The following is a 14,754-nucleotide window of genomic DNA, read 5'->3' as shown; positions in this document are numbered from 1 at the left end:
GCTGACTGGGTTTCTCCTTAGACTGCCTGTCTGTCCCTACTCACCTCTCCCCATCCCTTGGGCCTGAGCTGATCCCAGTCTTTTTCTTTTTTTTTTTTTCAAGATTTATTAATTTATTATGTATAAGTACACTATAGCTATCTTCGGATACACCAGAAGAGGGCATCGGATCTCTTTACAGATGGTTGTGAGCCACCATGTGGTTGCTGGGAATTGAACTCAGGACCTCTGGAAGAGCAGTCAGTGCTCTTAACCGCTGAGCCACCTCTCCAGCCCCCCCAGTCTTTTTCTGAATGCCAAGATAGGCCCCCATGTAGGCGAATCGGGGGTCTCACTGGACACAGGGATTAGGCTTGGTGTAGCATCTTTGGCTTCAGTAGCCTTCATGTACGCACATGCACACACACCAGACTTCCCCTCACTTACGGCGTTTTCACCGGGCTTTTAGGAGCCACATGACAAGAGTGGGGGGGTGTGAGTCTTGAGCTAACCCGTGTACATCCCACAATTATTTCTGCAGGAATTGCTCTCTTCTACCTTGTGGGTTCTGGTGATCAAACACAGGCTATCAGGCTTGGTGGCAAGCTCCTTTAACCCCTGAGCCATCTGGCTGGTCCTTGACAATGTTTCTAAGGTGCAGTAACACCTTCCAGTACATTTTCTAGGCATGTACAATTGTATAAAGATCTTGTATGCATTGAGTTTCAAGGGGCCTCGAGATCAGCTTCTGCTCAGTGCCACAAGATACTCTGAGAGGTTGCAGGACAAAAAGTTCATGGTCAGACAGTGGTGCCGTGAGCTCCAAAAGTCTGTTAGTGTGTCTTACATCAGAAGTCATGTAAGGGACTTGCTTACAGTTTTGGCGGGTTAGTCCACGACCATCATGGTGGGAAGTGTGGTGGCAGGCAGGCATGGTGCTGGAGCAGTAGCTGAGAGCTCACATCTGGTCTGAAAGTTGGAGGCAGAGACAGACAGATGGACAGACAGAAATTGACATGGGCTTTTCTAAACTCGCCCCCAGTGACAAGTCACCTCCTATAAGGCCACACCCCCTAATCCTTAACAGTCCATCAACTGGGGACCAAGCATTTAAACTGGAGCCTACAGGACTGTTCTCATTCAAACACCACAGTAAAATTGCTTTGAATCCCCAGGCACAGAACAGAGACCTACCTAGACAGTACCGTAGTGCTAGTGTGAGTTAAAATGAGCTCTCATTCATTCCACAAGGATTTCGTTGTTTGGCTGGCCTGCAACTTCTTTGTAAACCAGGTCTGCCTGCCTGTCTCTGGGGTTAAAGGTATGTTGCCACCACAACCAGCTCTTCAGAGCCCATAGCACTTCTCTGCGGGCATTGTACTAGGCAGAGTATCTAGGGTGGAGCTGGATGAATGGGTCTACCCTGGCTGAGCCTCCCATGCTCTCCAGATACCTCCTCAAATCAGTCTTCCACAACGGGAAGTGAAGTGATCCAGTTTGACTTGGGCTGGATCCAAATGCTGTCTCTGGATCCTGTCTAAACTATTCCCAGAATGCATTGGTACATCTTATGTTTGGGAAATCCTGCAAAGGGGGCGGGGGGGGGGGGGTACAGTCATGATCAATTATGAGCTCCCTATGTAGTTGGCTTTCCCAAGGAGGGATGTAAGGCCAACAGCCAACATCCCCCAACATGGGCCCTTGATGTGATGGCTGCTACCGTGATCCAATTCTGTCCTAGAGATCTGACTAGCCAGTAAATCTGAGCAAGGTGCCACTAAGTCTGCAAGAGAGGGCTAGAGAGGTGGCTCAGCGGTTAAGAGCACTGACTGCTCTCCCAGAGGTCCTGAGTTCAATTCCCAACAACCACATGGTGGCTCACAACCATCTGTAATAAAATTAGATGCCCTCTTGTGTGTCTGAAGACAGCTACAGTGTACTCATATACATAAAATAAATCTTTTTTAAAAATGTCTGCAAGAGAGCTGAGATAAAAGAATCGGAAACTTGAGGCCTGGTTTCCAAAAGGGACCCCTAAAGACCATCTCACAGGACATACTGCTGACCTTGGGGATCCCTACATGTGGGGATTCATCCTTACTCCTCATGTTACTTCAGGGGTAAACAAGCGTGTGCAGAGATTTGAGGTTTGTCCTGCACTAGGAACCATCAAGGGGTAAATACTAGACCAAAAAAAAAGAAAACCAGGGGTTGGGGATTTAGCTCAGTGGTAGAGTGCTTGCCTAACAAGCGCAAGGCCCTGGGTTCGGTCCCCAGCTCCGAAAAAAAGAAAAAAGAAAAAAAAAAAAAAAAGAAAACCAAAAATGGGCTGGAGAGATGGCTTGGTGGTTAAGAGCACTGACTGCTCTTCCCAGAGGTCTTGAGTTCAAATCCCAGCAACCATGTGGTGTGTCACAACCATCTATAAATGAGATCTGATGCCCTCTTCTGGTGTGAGGGCAGCGACCGTGTACTCAATAAATATAATATTTATATTTAATATATAATACATATATACTATATTTATTATGTAATAAGTATAGTATATATTTATAAACCGTATAATAAATCTTTAAGCGACCGTATAATAAATCTTTTTTTCGGAGCTGGGGACCGAACCCAGGGCCTTGCGCTTCCTAGGCAAGCGCTCTACCACTGAGCTAAATCCCCAACCCCCGTATAATAAATCTTTAAGACAAAACAAAAACAAAGTACATCAGGTAAGATACATGGAGGTCAGGAGGAACAGGGTAGACTGGGAAACAGGCTGTATACTGAAGAGATGTGGATTTGTCATGCTGCATGAACTATGCAAAATCTCTCCTCCCCTGTGTTTGATGAAGTTGCTACCACATGGGGTGTGCCCATCTGCAGCAACCGAGGAAGGACCCCAGCCAGTCACCAGCGAGCACGTGATTGGCAGCCTCAGACCAAAACCCTGCCAGAGTTCCACAAGAGAACCTGGAAAGGGGTGTTCCCCAATCAAGCCTTCCAATTCGAGCCTTGTCACAGACCCCCAGACAGAGAGTGTAAGGTTCCCAGAGCCTGAAACAATAAGTTGGCTTGTTAATAAATTTAAGAAAACAAGAACAAAATGAACCTTGCCTTGGCCTCTATGTCGCAGTGCTTAGAGATGGGAAGAGCAGCCTTGAGTTGAACGAACCCAGGGATGGACCTGCTCTCCTCCCTGCATGCCGTTTTCCTTCCACTGTACTAGAGACAAGAGGAAGGTGGGAAGACGCTGTGCTACCCTTCACTACCTGTCCTTAAGTCAGTTCTTTCCAGGTATATCTTTTACAAGGTGCATTCTGGCCACTGGCAGAACCTGGAATCTGAGTGGGCAAGCTAACCGCTGGGGGATTGTCACAGCTTTTACATGAGAAGGGGGCCTGGGTGTAGGAGGCAATAGAAGTGGGGGTTGAAGCAGAGAAAAAGGCAGGGTCTTGAACAGGGGACTTTAATCCAGCAGGCATTTGTGTTTTCATGTTTTGCAGAGTGCACACACACACACACACACACACACACACACACACACACACACACACACCCCTGCCCTCTTTTGCAATCTTGTACCTGCTTCAGGGCTATGAAACGCAGGTGGCCACTCCCTGTACTGTTTGATCCCACACAATCCTCCGAAGGACCTGAAACCTGTGGGTGGATGTACCAAGTGGAGGAAGGTAGTCAGTTTGCTGAGGATGACAGCTAAACATGGCTAGGCCTTGGCTAACAGTAGTCAGCTTTGGGAAGCAGCAGTCAGGGAAACTGATCCGAGGCTCTCCTGGGTAGGTGACTGTTTTCCTACGGTTTTATCCGGCCCCCTTCCTCACTTTCCAGTTGAGCCAAACTGGGCATCCTTGGGAATGTGGAGGAGACAAGGCAGGTTGCCCTGGTAACTGCCTGGCCCTGCCCTGCTGCTGTACAGACAAAGGCCACTACCCTCCCCACTGGCCGCTGTGCAGGCAAGGTTCCCAACCCCCCACCATCACCCAGGCTCAGTTCCCTCCTCCTCTGCCTTTCGCTGAAGCTCCATTAGCTTTGCACAAAACCTCAACCCACCCCTGGGAAAGGTGGCTTCTGGACTTTATTGCCCTGAGCAATGGGGGCTGAGACCACCCTCAGGTTCTAATGCTAGGCTCCAGGATTGATAATTCCTCTTCTGGGTTAAATGATGCCACAGATGGCCTGGGGCTTGGGAAAAGTCTTGTGAGAGACTGAGCTTAGACCTATTTCCTTGGCCATCTGTGTGTACCTAGTTATATTCCAGAATCCCCGTAGATACCTTTAGAGGTCTGCTGCTTCACTTGTTTTAGTTTGGCTGATAATTTTTTCTGGTTTTTGTTTATGTCTTCCGGTCATGGTTTCTTTGTATAGCCTTGACTGTCCCTAGAACTCATTCTGTAGATTGTGCTGACCTGGAACTGTTTCCCCAGTCCTGGGATTAAAGGCGTGCACCACCACTGCCCAGCTTGGTTGACAATTATTAATTCATATTTTACATTTTATTTCTATTATTATTAAGATTTTGCCTGGCTGATGGCTCAACCTGGGCCTCACTGTTAGGCAGTTAAATACTACTGAACTACATCCCGGCCCTAATTTTTATTTAAAACTCAGATTTCTCATTAAGACTTTGCCTTTAAAAAGAGATTCAGGATGGGGGCTGGAGAAATAGCTCAGCAGCTAAGAGTATTGGCTGTTCTTCCAAAGGACTTGGGTTCAAGTCTCAGCACCCACATGGCAGCTCATAACTGTCTGTAGTTCATTCCAGTGGCTCTCATACCCTCATACAGACATACACAGGCAAAACACCAGTGCATATAAAATATAAGTAAATAAATTATAAAGAGAAAATGTAGAAATTTGGGTTTGGGACTGGAGAGATGGCTCAGCGGTTAAGTGCACTGACTGTTTTTCTAGAGGTCCTGAGTTCAATTCCCAGCAACCACATGGTGGCTCACAACCATCTGTAATGGAATCCGATGCCTTCTTTGGTGTGTCTGAAGACAGTAACTGTGTACTTAATAAACAAAATAAACGTTTTTTTTTAAAAGAAGAAATTCAGGTTTGATTATATTCAGGTTGATTATGTAATTCCCAAATAGTTGAGTATTCTGCTCAAAGTTATTTACAAAAAAAAAAAAAAAAAAAAAAAGTCGTATAACTGCAGGCCAGTTCTCACTTCCTGGGAGGATGTGGCGCCCTGCCAGAAAACCTTGGTGCTCCAATCCCTACGGCTCAGGGTCAGAAGCCATTTCTCAAAGGATACAAAGCTCTTGTACCCATGCTAACTACCCCCTTCCCCAACAGAGTCTCACTTGTTAGCTTCATACGCATAGACATCCTCCTGCCTCTGCTTTAACTAGGATTAAAGATGTGTACCACCACATCTGGCTGGCCTTCCTTCCTTCCTTCCTTCCTTCCTTCCTTCCTTCCTTCTTTTCTCCTTCCTACCATCCTTCTGCCTTGGGTCAGGCTCTCACTCTAGCTCAGGTTGCTTCAGATGTACTATTAGCTCAGTTAGGCCATGAACCTGCTGTGATTTTTCAGACTTAGCTTCCCAACTATTTGAATCACAAATAGAAGCCACTACACTCAGTCCATGCTCACTTTATTGGGGGGGGGGATGGGGGAACGGGATTCTATTCTAAATAGACAGGAACTGTATTTAGCTCTGGCTGTCCTTGAACTCAGGGTGCAGACCAAGCTGGCCTGGTACTCACAGAGCTCCACCAGCCTCTGCCTCCTCGTGCTGTGATTAAAGGAGTGTGCCACCTCACTGGGTTCCATGTTTACTTTCAAGTGTGAATAAAAGTAGGGCCTAGGGCAGTGGTTCTCAACCCCCTAACGCTGCAACCTTCTAATACAGTTCCTTAGGTTGTAGTGACCTCCAGCCATAAAATTCGTTTGTTGCTACTTTAAAACTAATTTTGTTACTGTTATGAAATATCTGTGTTTTCTGATGGTCTTAGGTGACACCTATAAAAAGGCTGCCCCAAAAGGAATCTTGACCCACAGGTTGAGAAACGCTGGCCTAAAGTGATATTAGTGAGGACTTACTGGACATGAGAGCATCCACCCTGGACACCAGGAAGAGGGAGCTTTCTAGGCTTGCTGACAAAATGAACCAGGCCTGCCAGGGTGGTAGACCTCCTGAAATGCCTTGTGCTGGTGGCCAGAGATAGTCAGGGCTGGGGGCGTTTCCCGAGTGTCAGTGAGGAGGATGCTTCATATAGAGGAAAAAACCCAATGCTAAAAAAAGATCCATGTGGGGACCAAACCTTGTGGCCCCAACCATGGTGCTGCTGCTGTCCCTGGTCCTGACTGCCCGCTGGGAGCTTACCTCTTCCAGGAGCTTCTGGACTGAGGTTAGGGCAAGATGGGGAAAAGATGTCGTCTTGTCTCCTGACGGCCGGTCATTTACTAAGACAGTAAGTCTACTAGGAAACGAAACATTAGTGCCAAACGAAGGTGTCCTCCTCGCCCAGGCCACAGTGTTCCTCCTTCAGTGGGGCTCTGCGTAAACTCCGTGGCGCTGTTTTTCTAACCTAGAGCCTTTAATTTTTCCTGGATAGTGTTTTTGTTTTTGTTTTTGTTTTTGTTTTTGTTTTTTTTTTGTTGTTGTTGTTCTAAAGTATTATCACCACGTGCTCAAGCTCACTTTTGACAATTTTCCCTCATTTCTGGGGAAGGGGGACTGGGCTGGGGCTCGGGGAAGGGCAGGATGAGTGCGTGATGTGCAGAAGGTGAAGGTGGGGGAGTCTGCTCATCACCCCCAAGGGAGGCAAGGCGGCTTTCTCCTTTGTCATGGTCTCCAAGGGGCAGGAAGCTGCGCGTCTGTCTCCGGGAACCCTCAACCCCCACCCACCCCACCCCCGTTTCCCCGCCCCCCGTCGCCAGGCTGGGGAAATCCGCCGGCCTCGGCCCCGCCCCACCGCCCCGCCCTGCTGCGCCGCAGCCCCCCAGCCCCCACCCCGCTTTGCTCAGCGGTGCTGGGCGTGGGGCGCGGGCCGGGTGCTGCGTGGGGATCCGGGGCGCTCGCTCCAGCTGCCTCTGCGGATATGTCGGGTCCGCGCGCGGGATTCTACCGGCAAGAGCTGAACAAAACAGTATGGGAGGTGCCGCAGCGGCTGCAGGGCCTACGCCCGGTGGGCTCCGGCGCCTACGGCTCGGTCTGGTAGGGGCCGGCAAGGACCTGGTGGGAGCTGGGCGGGAAAGTGTGCGCGACCCTCCAGCGCGACGTGGGGTTCCCGGCGTGGGGAGGGGCCTCGCCCTGCCTCCGCCCCCGGCCTGCACGCTTCCGATGAATGAATGGGGGGAGGGGACAAGGAGGAAACTTTCCTATTAGATTGCACTCGCTGGCAGGTAGGGGGTCCTCTAATGTCTCCCCCACCTCCCATCCCTAGTTTCTCCCAGAAAGGCCGAATACTGCGGCGTCACAGCTGGCGGGAGAGCAAGTCTCTGGGGCTGCTAAATGGAACAGCCAGCCATCCGGGTTATTTCGGGCAAGGTCTAAGTAGCTGCAGGGTCTAACGTGCTCCCAGACCTAAGTATTTGAAAAGGGGGCCCCAGCGCGGTGAGGAGACCTTTCTTCTTCGGAAGACACCAAATTCTCCTGTGGATCCTAGGCACTTCTCCAGATTCCTAGAAGCTCAGCGGCTTGAGCCTAAGCAGACACCTACCCTCTTGTTTGTCTACAAGTTTACCCAACAAAAGATCTCAGAATATAGGTAGGGCTTGGAGATGAGACGTTAGAGTCTCGACCGTGGCAGCATCCAGGTACCTGGGATTGGAGAACTGTTGCAGATAGTCATTGTTGACAGGCTGATCAAGGGTGCGGACACTGATATGTGCCCTGTACCGGGACTGGGGGCCGAGCTTCACATCTTGGATCTTGTGCTGTCTTCAGAAGCCTCTTTTCTGCTACTGGTCTGCTTCTGAAATCCTATAGAGGGAAACAGTCCTGCTTTACAAGCTGGTCATGGGAATCTCTCCCCACGTCTGCAGCCTGTAAACCCACCACTCTGGGATGGGTAGGCTTGTTCTGTTGACACTTGTTCCTTATCTCCTCTTTGCTTCTCTTTCTCTCAGGTCGCACCCAGGCCCTCCACAGTGAGTAGAGACAGGATACACCCCTCCACCACCCATACCCAAGGAGCAGGACAGAGGAAGAGAGGATAAGTCATGTTGTGTCTGGGACGCTCAGGGACTCAGCAAGTGGAAGAGGTTACACAAAACGTTTAAAAAATAATATAGGGTTGGGGATTTAGCTCAGTGGTAGAGCGCTTGCCTAGCAAGCGCAAGACCCTGGGTTCGGTCCCCAGCTCCGAAAAAAAGAAAAGAATAATATAAATTAGAGGGAGAGGGAAGACTTGGGGGTGGGGTGGGAGAAAGGTGGAGCAGACATCTTACAGGGAACTTTGACATTGATGCAGATGGAGTTGTCTGGGGGCTGACCATCAGGGAGTTACTAGGAGAAAGCCAAATTTCCCTAGGTCTGTTTCCACTGATCTGTGACCCTGGGAGCTAGGCGATAGGATGCCAACTTCTTGTAACTTGATTGTACAGACCCAATCAAGTAAGATGACCATGCCGTTCTAGTGGCCACTCGCCCTACACCTCACCCCAGGAGTTACTTAGACATTCTGCTTATCATAGGAAGCCACCTTTCCTCCCCTACTCTCTAGTCCCATGAGCATCCTAGAGCCCACCATGTCCTTTCCCCATCTTCCCTCACCTGGTGGGAATGGGTGGTATCCTCTCCATTCACTGTCAGGGAAGGGTGCATCCTGAGACAAGAGAATCGAGAGAGGGGGGGGAGGGGAGAAGGAACAGTAATCACTAGGGAAACAGGCTGTGTAAAGGTACTGTAGCTAACGGGGCTCCTTCCATGGGTTCATAGCTGCTCCAGTCTTGAGGGCAGTGGGCCCAGAACCTGGTGAAAAGCCTTAGGACCACCGCCAGTGGTCTAGGCCCCGCCCATATATTTTGAGGCTCTCCGGTGAAGGATAGAAGGGTAAAGAGGTGCAGAGGTGGTGGGCCCAGTTTCTGGGGTAGTAGAAGTGTGCCAGAGACACCTCCACACCAGGGTTAATCATTTCCTACTATCCACTAAACTGTGCGTGTGGATTTTTTGTTTGTTTTGTTTTCTTGTGGGACAATGTCTCACTAGGTTGTCCGGCTGGTTTTGAACTCTATCTCAATTCTCTTGCTTCAAGTCTCTCCAAGAGCTGGGATTACAGGCATGAACCATCACACTCAGCTTCAATTACAAATCAGGATGCAATAAACACCTCTGGATAATCTTGCTTCCGCAATCTGATGCGCAGAGGCGCTGGGGGGTGGGGCGTCCAGGGCTCTGTAGGTAAACCTCCCACGCATCCGTGAGGAAGGAGAAGGGCTACTTGCTGTGGGAGCGCCTGTGGATACAGTCGTGGTGTATTTTCCGTGGGGTGGCTTCGTTGTGAGTAGGGGCTTAGATTTGGGCTAGAATCACCGGTGAAGAAAAGATACAAGCTCTGCCAGAGAACGTTGAGTCCACTCAAAGGGGTCTCCTAAGGGAGGTTCAGGAGGGTCTGCGTGGAGGCAGTGCGGGGCGAGCAGGCGGGGACATGCCTCCTAGGTCTTGGAGTCAGTAGCAGAGGCTCGCTCCCGCACCACAGCGTCGGGTGGACTCAGGCTAGGCGCTCGCTCGCCTCATTCGCCCACCTTGCAGTTCGGCCTACGACGCACGGCTGCGCCAGAAGGTGGCTGTGAAGAAGCTGTCTCGCCCTTTCCAATCGCTGATCCACGCGAGGAGGACATACCGTGAGCTACGCCTACTCAAACACCTGAAGCACGAGAACGTGAGAGGGTGGCCCGGTGGTGTTGGGACTGAACGACGGACGCCTCTTGGTGGGGGCGGGAGCTAGGATATGGGGCGGGGCCTTTGGGGGTACGGCCCCATATGGGTGGGGTCCAGGCCAGGGGGGCGTTGCCTACAGCTGAGCTGTTGTCCCGCCTCGGTTCCCTGACCAGGTCATAGGACTTTTGGACGTCTTCACGCCGGCCACATCCATCGAGGATTTCAGCGAAGTGTGAGTGTCCTGGGCAGGCGCGGTGCTAGCCTCGGGAGCTTGGTCGGGGAAGGGATGGCAAGACTCTGTCCTAACCCCTGACCCTGCAGGTACCTCGTGACCACCCTGATGGGCGCTGACCTGAATAACATCGTCAAGTGTCAGGCCCTGAGCGATGAGCATGTTCAGTTCCTTGTCTACCAGCTGCTGCGTGGGCTGAAGGTGGGGCACGTGGGCTCTGGGTCCCCTTCCCCCCCTCGACCTCTCTGGGTTGGGGCAGAGCGAGGTGGAGCCTGGGCTCACTCCGTCTGCCCTCCTATGCAGTATATCCACTCGGCGGGCATCATCCACCGGGTAGGTGCAGCTGAGGGTGAGGGTCATCCACTCTGCCTAGGCTCATGGCCGTACCACACTCATGCCCTGTGCACCCTGCAGGACCTGAAGCCCAGCAATGTAGCAGTGAATGAGGACTGCGAGCTGAGGGTAAGGGTGTTGAGGGGTGCACGGATGGTGGGGACCTACCAGAGAGGTAGGTATCTTACAAGATACCAGTTGTTCTCCAGATCCTGGACTTTGGGCTGGCACGCCAGGCTGATGAGGAGATGACTGGATATGTGGCCACACGGTGGTACCGGGCTCCAGAGATCATGCTGAACTGGATGCACTACAACCAGACAGGTGCTGTCAGCCCTCAGGCAGTGGTCTTGTCTTACAAGGATGGGCCAGCAGTGCTCACACCATGGTTTAGGGAGGGTGACAAAGCGGAGGGGGTAGGAAGAAAGGCTGAAGGGGAGGAGAACATGCCCGGAGCTCTGAGAGAGGGGCAAGGGCTTAGTGAGACCAGCTTTTAGAAAGGCTTCTAACTTGGTGGGTCAGGACAGGGTATAGAGTAAGGGCTCCATTCTCTTTGGTCCTGGTTATGACTGAGGGTCACTGGGCTGGCTCCTCCCCAGGCCCACAGGAAGGATTTCCGGTGGCAGACTGATAGTCTCCTTACTCTCCCCCCAACAGTGGACATCTGGTCTGTGGGCTGCATCATGGCTGAGCTGCTCCAAGGAAAGGCCCTCTTTCCTGGAAATGACTGTATCCTTGGGGAGCAGGGTCAAGCTGGGGTCCCCTTCTCCAGGGTGGGAGTGGACTCTGGCCCTTTTTGGAAGTTTTACCTCTGCCCTATGCTGAATCACATTGGGCTCCCTCTCCTGAGCCACAGCTCCGCAGTGTACCAGGGGCTGGGACTGGAAAGGCTGGCCACTAGGTGTTTCCTGAGCTAGGAAGACATCGACCAGCTGAAGCGGATCATGGAGGTGGTGGGCACACCCAGCCCTGAGGTTCTGGCAAAGATATCCTCGGAGCATGTGAGTCAGTGGCCATCCATCTATCTGTTTGCTCTCCTGACCAAGCATCAGCCAGGTTGGGGAGGGAGTAGTAAGCAGAAAGTGGCATCCTGGGGGATGCGGGCAAGGAGGGATAGGAACATCGAACCCCTTCAGAGAGAAGCAGGTGAACCAGGAGGCCATTCCAGGTAGCCGAGACAGTGAAAACAAAATTATCAACGCTGACAGTCTCTCCTCACTATAGACAGCAGGGCAGGGAAGAATAGAGAATGCTTGGAGCATCTGGCTTTTGTAGGCACCATCTAAAGCCAAGTGAAGGTCTGGAGTCCCCAGACTTCCTCGGAGACCTTTACCTCCTGAATGTTGGGAATAAAGGCACGTGGCACCCCTGCTGGGCTAGTGAGCCCCCAGACTTTGCGAGCAGGAGTCTGGCTTGCTGGGGGTACCTACCAGGCCTGTTGGAATGAATGCATCCAAGCTGTCTCTCAAAAGGCCTTCTGCCCAGTTTGGGCTAGGAAAATAGAGGTTAATTAACCCTCCAAGCCCTTCTTATGTGTCTCTAGGCCCGGACATACATCCAGTCTCTGCCTCCCATGCCCCAGAAGGACCTCAGCAGTGTCTTCCATGGGGCCAACCCTCTGGGTAAGGACTGGTACTGGGTCTAGTTTGGGCTTCAGATCCAGCATTGGATATAGTGCTAAGCGCCACTCGCTCCTGCAGCTGTAGACCTCCTTGGAAGAATGCTGGTGCTAGACAGTGACCAGAGAGTCAGTGCGGCCGAAGCCTTGGCCCATGCATACTTCAGCCAGTACCATGACCCTGACGACGAGCCAGAGGCCGAGCCCTATGATGAAAGTGTTGAGGCCAAGGAGCGCACCCTGGAGGAGTGGAAGGGTGAGCACAGGGTGGGGGTGGGGGGATGGGAAAGAGAGCAGTGTCCCTGAACCTGAGGGCTGCCGTTTTCTCAGAGCAAGATTTTGCCTGTTTCATGCAAGGAATTTCCCCAGTGGTCTGGGACGGGGGTGGGGGCCTGGGGGCAGGGTGGAAACAAGCCTGTGCTCCTGAGTGACACATGTAAAGGTGTGTGTGCGTAGCAGAGGTTTGGAGGACTAAGTGGAGCCCACTCCGGTTCTAAGCTTAACGGTGGATGTGGGCTGGGAAACATGCCACACATGCTGATGGGGAGCGAGGTCATGGGCAGACAGCAAAATCTCACCCCCCATCCCTCCTTTTCATTTCCCTCAGAGCTTACTTACCAGGAAGTCCTTAGCTTCAAGCCCCTGGAAACATCGCAGCTCCCTGGCACCCATGAAATTGAGCAGTGAGGCATTGCCTGAGGGGGGAGACCTAAGCCTGTCCCCTTTCCTCAGCTTGCTGGCTTTCCTCAAGAGGTGCCTCTCAGGCAGCCCTGACACTTAACCTGGGACCCCCTAGCCTTGAGAAGCTCTACACCTATACACACGAATGCACGGATGTGTCTGTAACCCTGCTGTTATGTGTCGGAGTCTGGGCAGTAGTGGACCTACCTTGGTCCACCCAGGTCCACCTCAGTGTGTGGGATCCGAATGGGTCCCTGCCCCTGTCCAGATCTCTTCTGTTCTTGAGGACTATCTGGATTGGGAGGAAGGCAAGTGGGCCATGGTCCCTGGAGACTCTGGGGGGAGGGAGAGTCACAGTGGTTGGAGATGCTCAACCAGGAAGTGAGTAGCCGGAAAGCTGAGGCAGGCCCAGTGCCTCACCCAACTGAGTGGCAGTTTCCTCTGGGGATGGGAAGGCCGAGACCACTATCAGATTAGCTATCTAATCAGAAAAGCCTGCTGAAGCTTTGTGGTTCCTGTGATATGAGGGTAAATGGGTGTGAGTGTGCACCCTGGTATACACATCAGCAAATGCAGGCATGCGCTGGTGTGTATGAATCTGTGAGCACACAAGAGCCCGCAGCCATTCTGGTATGACGCCTAAGTTGGAGACACTCTTGCCTCCTCTCCTCCCAAGTTCCGGTTGTCTAATGGGTCTTGTGACCCAACTTTGAACCAGGCTAAGGCTCTGAGAGGGGCCAAGATCCATTAGTTTAAGCAAACATAGGGTATAAGGAACTGCAGCAGGATCCTGAGTCACAAAGGCACAATGCCAGCTGGGAATCCAATGGAGTTGGTGGTCTAACCTCAAGGATGCTAGGTGGCCAGCACCCACGGATGTGAACTTGGACATTCTCGCCCTGGGACTTTGATTCAAAGCTGACAAATGTCTGTCCACATTCTACCTCCTCCTACCCTTGTAGCAGTGTGGTTAGGCTGGGGTGCCCTGGTTTGTGAGTCACCCCCTTGCCTCCCCATCCCCCAGAGAGGAGCTGACCAAGTAACTTTTGAGGTAGGGCCCTGTTGGAAGACATGTTGGGGGTGTGACTCCTCCCTGAGAGACGATGATCTCTTGCTATCAGAGACCAGGGAGCTCTGGATGTCAAGTGCCTGCACCAAGAGTGCACAATAAAGGGGTTTCCCTCTTGCTCTTGTTTGTGTGGACGGCTCCAGATCCCATTGCTTCTCTTCCTGCTTCCTGGAGGGGTGGCCGGATCTCTGTGCTTGGTACACTTCCTGCTATCGCCACAGACTTTGCATGTATCGTACCCCTCGCTCACTCAGAGTGAGCAGTGGTCATTTCTAGTACTATAGCTGCTTCTTAGAGGGGCCAAGAACCCAGGAGATCAGTGCGGGACAAGACCCACGGGTTAGAAGGGGCAAAGGATGTAACAGCTACCACACTTTGCTAGCTGCTGTTTAAAGTACATTAGGAATGGTGGACTGACTTGCCTCCCTCTTACTACTGGTGAAGCTGGAGATCGTCCCTGGAGAAAAGATCTGTCCTTCAGGGATTGGACAGGAAATAGCTTTCCTTCCTGATGAAGGTGAAAAGGCGACTTTAACTCAGGATACAGCTCATGTATCATGCTCATGAGTCTTGGACGGCCAGAGGTCTGGCAGCTGGTCCAGGGGGGAACCTAGAAGACAAGAGCCAAGTCCAGTGCTGAGGGATTGGGAGTGGGAGCAGAACCAAATACACGGCCCTAGTTCCAAAATCTGGTCGAGATCAGTCCCCTACAGAAGAGGCAGGGAGCTTTTTGGATGGTACGGGTGGATGTCTAGAGGCATCCCAGGGCACGGAGGGCACAGGGTCCAGGCAGGTGTAGTTTGAGTGGCCCAGAGCTTGCCCGGTTCACTCTTGTCAGTTTGTGGATGTACCGCATCCCAGCAGCAGCCCAGGTGTAAAGTTGCTCTGGCCAGCTTGAGCTGCTGATTCATGGCTGCAGGCAGGCGGGCAGGCATGAAGGGAGGGGGAGAGGGTTCTGGAGATCTTGTTACTACTGGTCAAGCCAGTGGGATCCTGGA

General features: G+C 52.0%; 1 protein-coding gene and 1 long non-coding RNA gene across 9 annotated transcripts; one reads left to right on the top strand and one right to left on the bottom strand.

Moving 5' to 3' along the window:
• Window positions 1–6,955: 6,955 nt before the first annotated feature.
• Mapk11 (mitogen-activated protein kinase 11) lies at window positions 6,956–13,873 on the top strand. Of its 8 annotated transcripts, none has more exons than XR_015624386.1 (13): window positions 6,956–7,156; window positions 8,071–8,091; window positions 9,695–9,824; window positions 9,997–10,055; window positions 10,145–10,256; window positions 10,359–10,388; window positions 10,470–10,517; window positions 10,598–10,712; window positions 11,046–11,117; window positions 11,253–11,389; window positions 11,932–12,010; window positions 12,089–12,262; window positions 12,614–13,873. XR_015624386.1 is itself a non-coding variant. In XM_087559122.1 (13 exons), exons 1-13 carry the CDS (start codon window positions 7,041–7,043, stop codon window positions 12,691–12,693), a joined length of 1,116 nt encoding a protein of 371 aa, XP_087415248.1. In that variant the 5' UTR covers window positions 6,956–7,040; the 3' UTR covers window positions 12,694–13,873. The 8 variants fall into 8 exon arrangements, 6 of the variants coding, with proteins under 6 accessions (XP_087415248.1, XP_087415250.1, XP_087415249.1 ...); XM_087559122.1 differs by having other exon boundaries at window positions 11,310–11,389; XM_087559124.1 differs by having other exon boundaries at window positions 8,071–8,205; window positions 11,310–11,389.
• Window positions 7,669–14,366, bottom strand: LOC108351526 (uncharacterized). The gene is made up of 5 exons (XR_015625855.1): window positions 14,179–14,366; window positions 12,895–13,022; window positions 10,557–10,698; window positions 8,717–8,768; window positions 7,669–7,924 (listed from the first exon to the last, which is right to left on the bottom strand). It is a non-coding gene; the product is annotated as an uncharacterized LOC108351526 (long non-coding RNA).
• Window positions 14,367–14,754: the final 388 nt, after the last annotated feature.

Source organism: Rattus norvegicus, chromosome 7 (assembly GCF_021556685.1).
Source record: "Rattus norvegicus strain SHRSP/BbbUtx chromosome 7, alternate assembly SHRSP_T2T, whole genome shotgun sequence".
Lineage (NCBI taxonomy): Eukaryota > Metazoa > Chordata > Mammalia > Rodentia > Muridae > Rattus > Rattus norvegicus.
The sequence above is the reverse complement of the archived record's forward strand: the minus strand, read 5'-3'. Positions and strand labels throughout refer to the sequence as shown.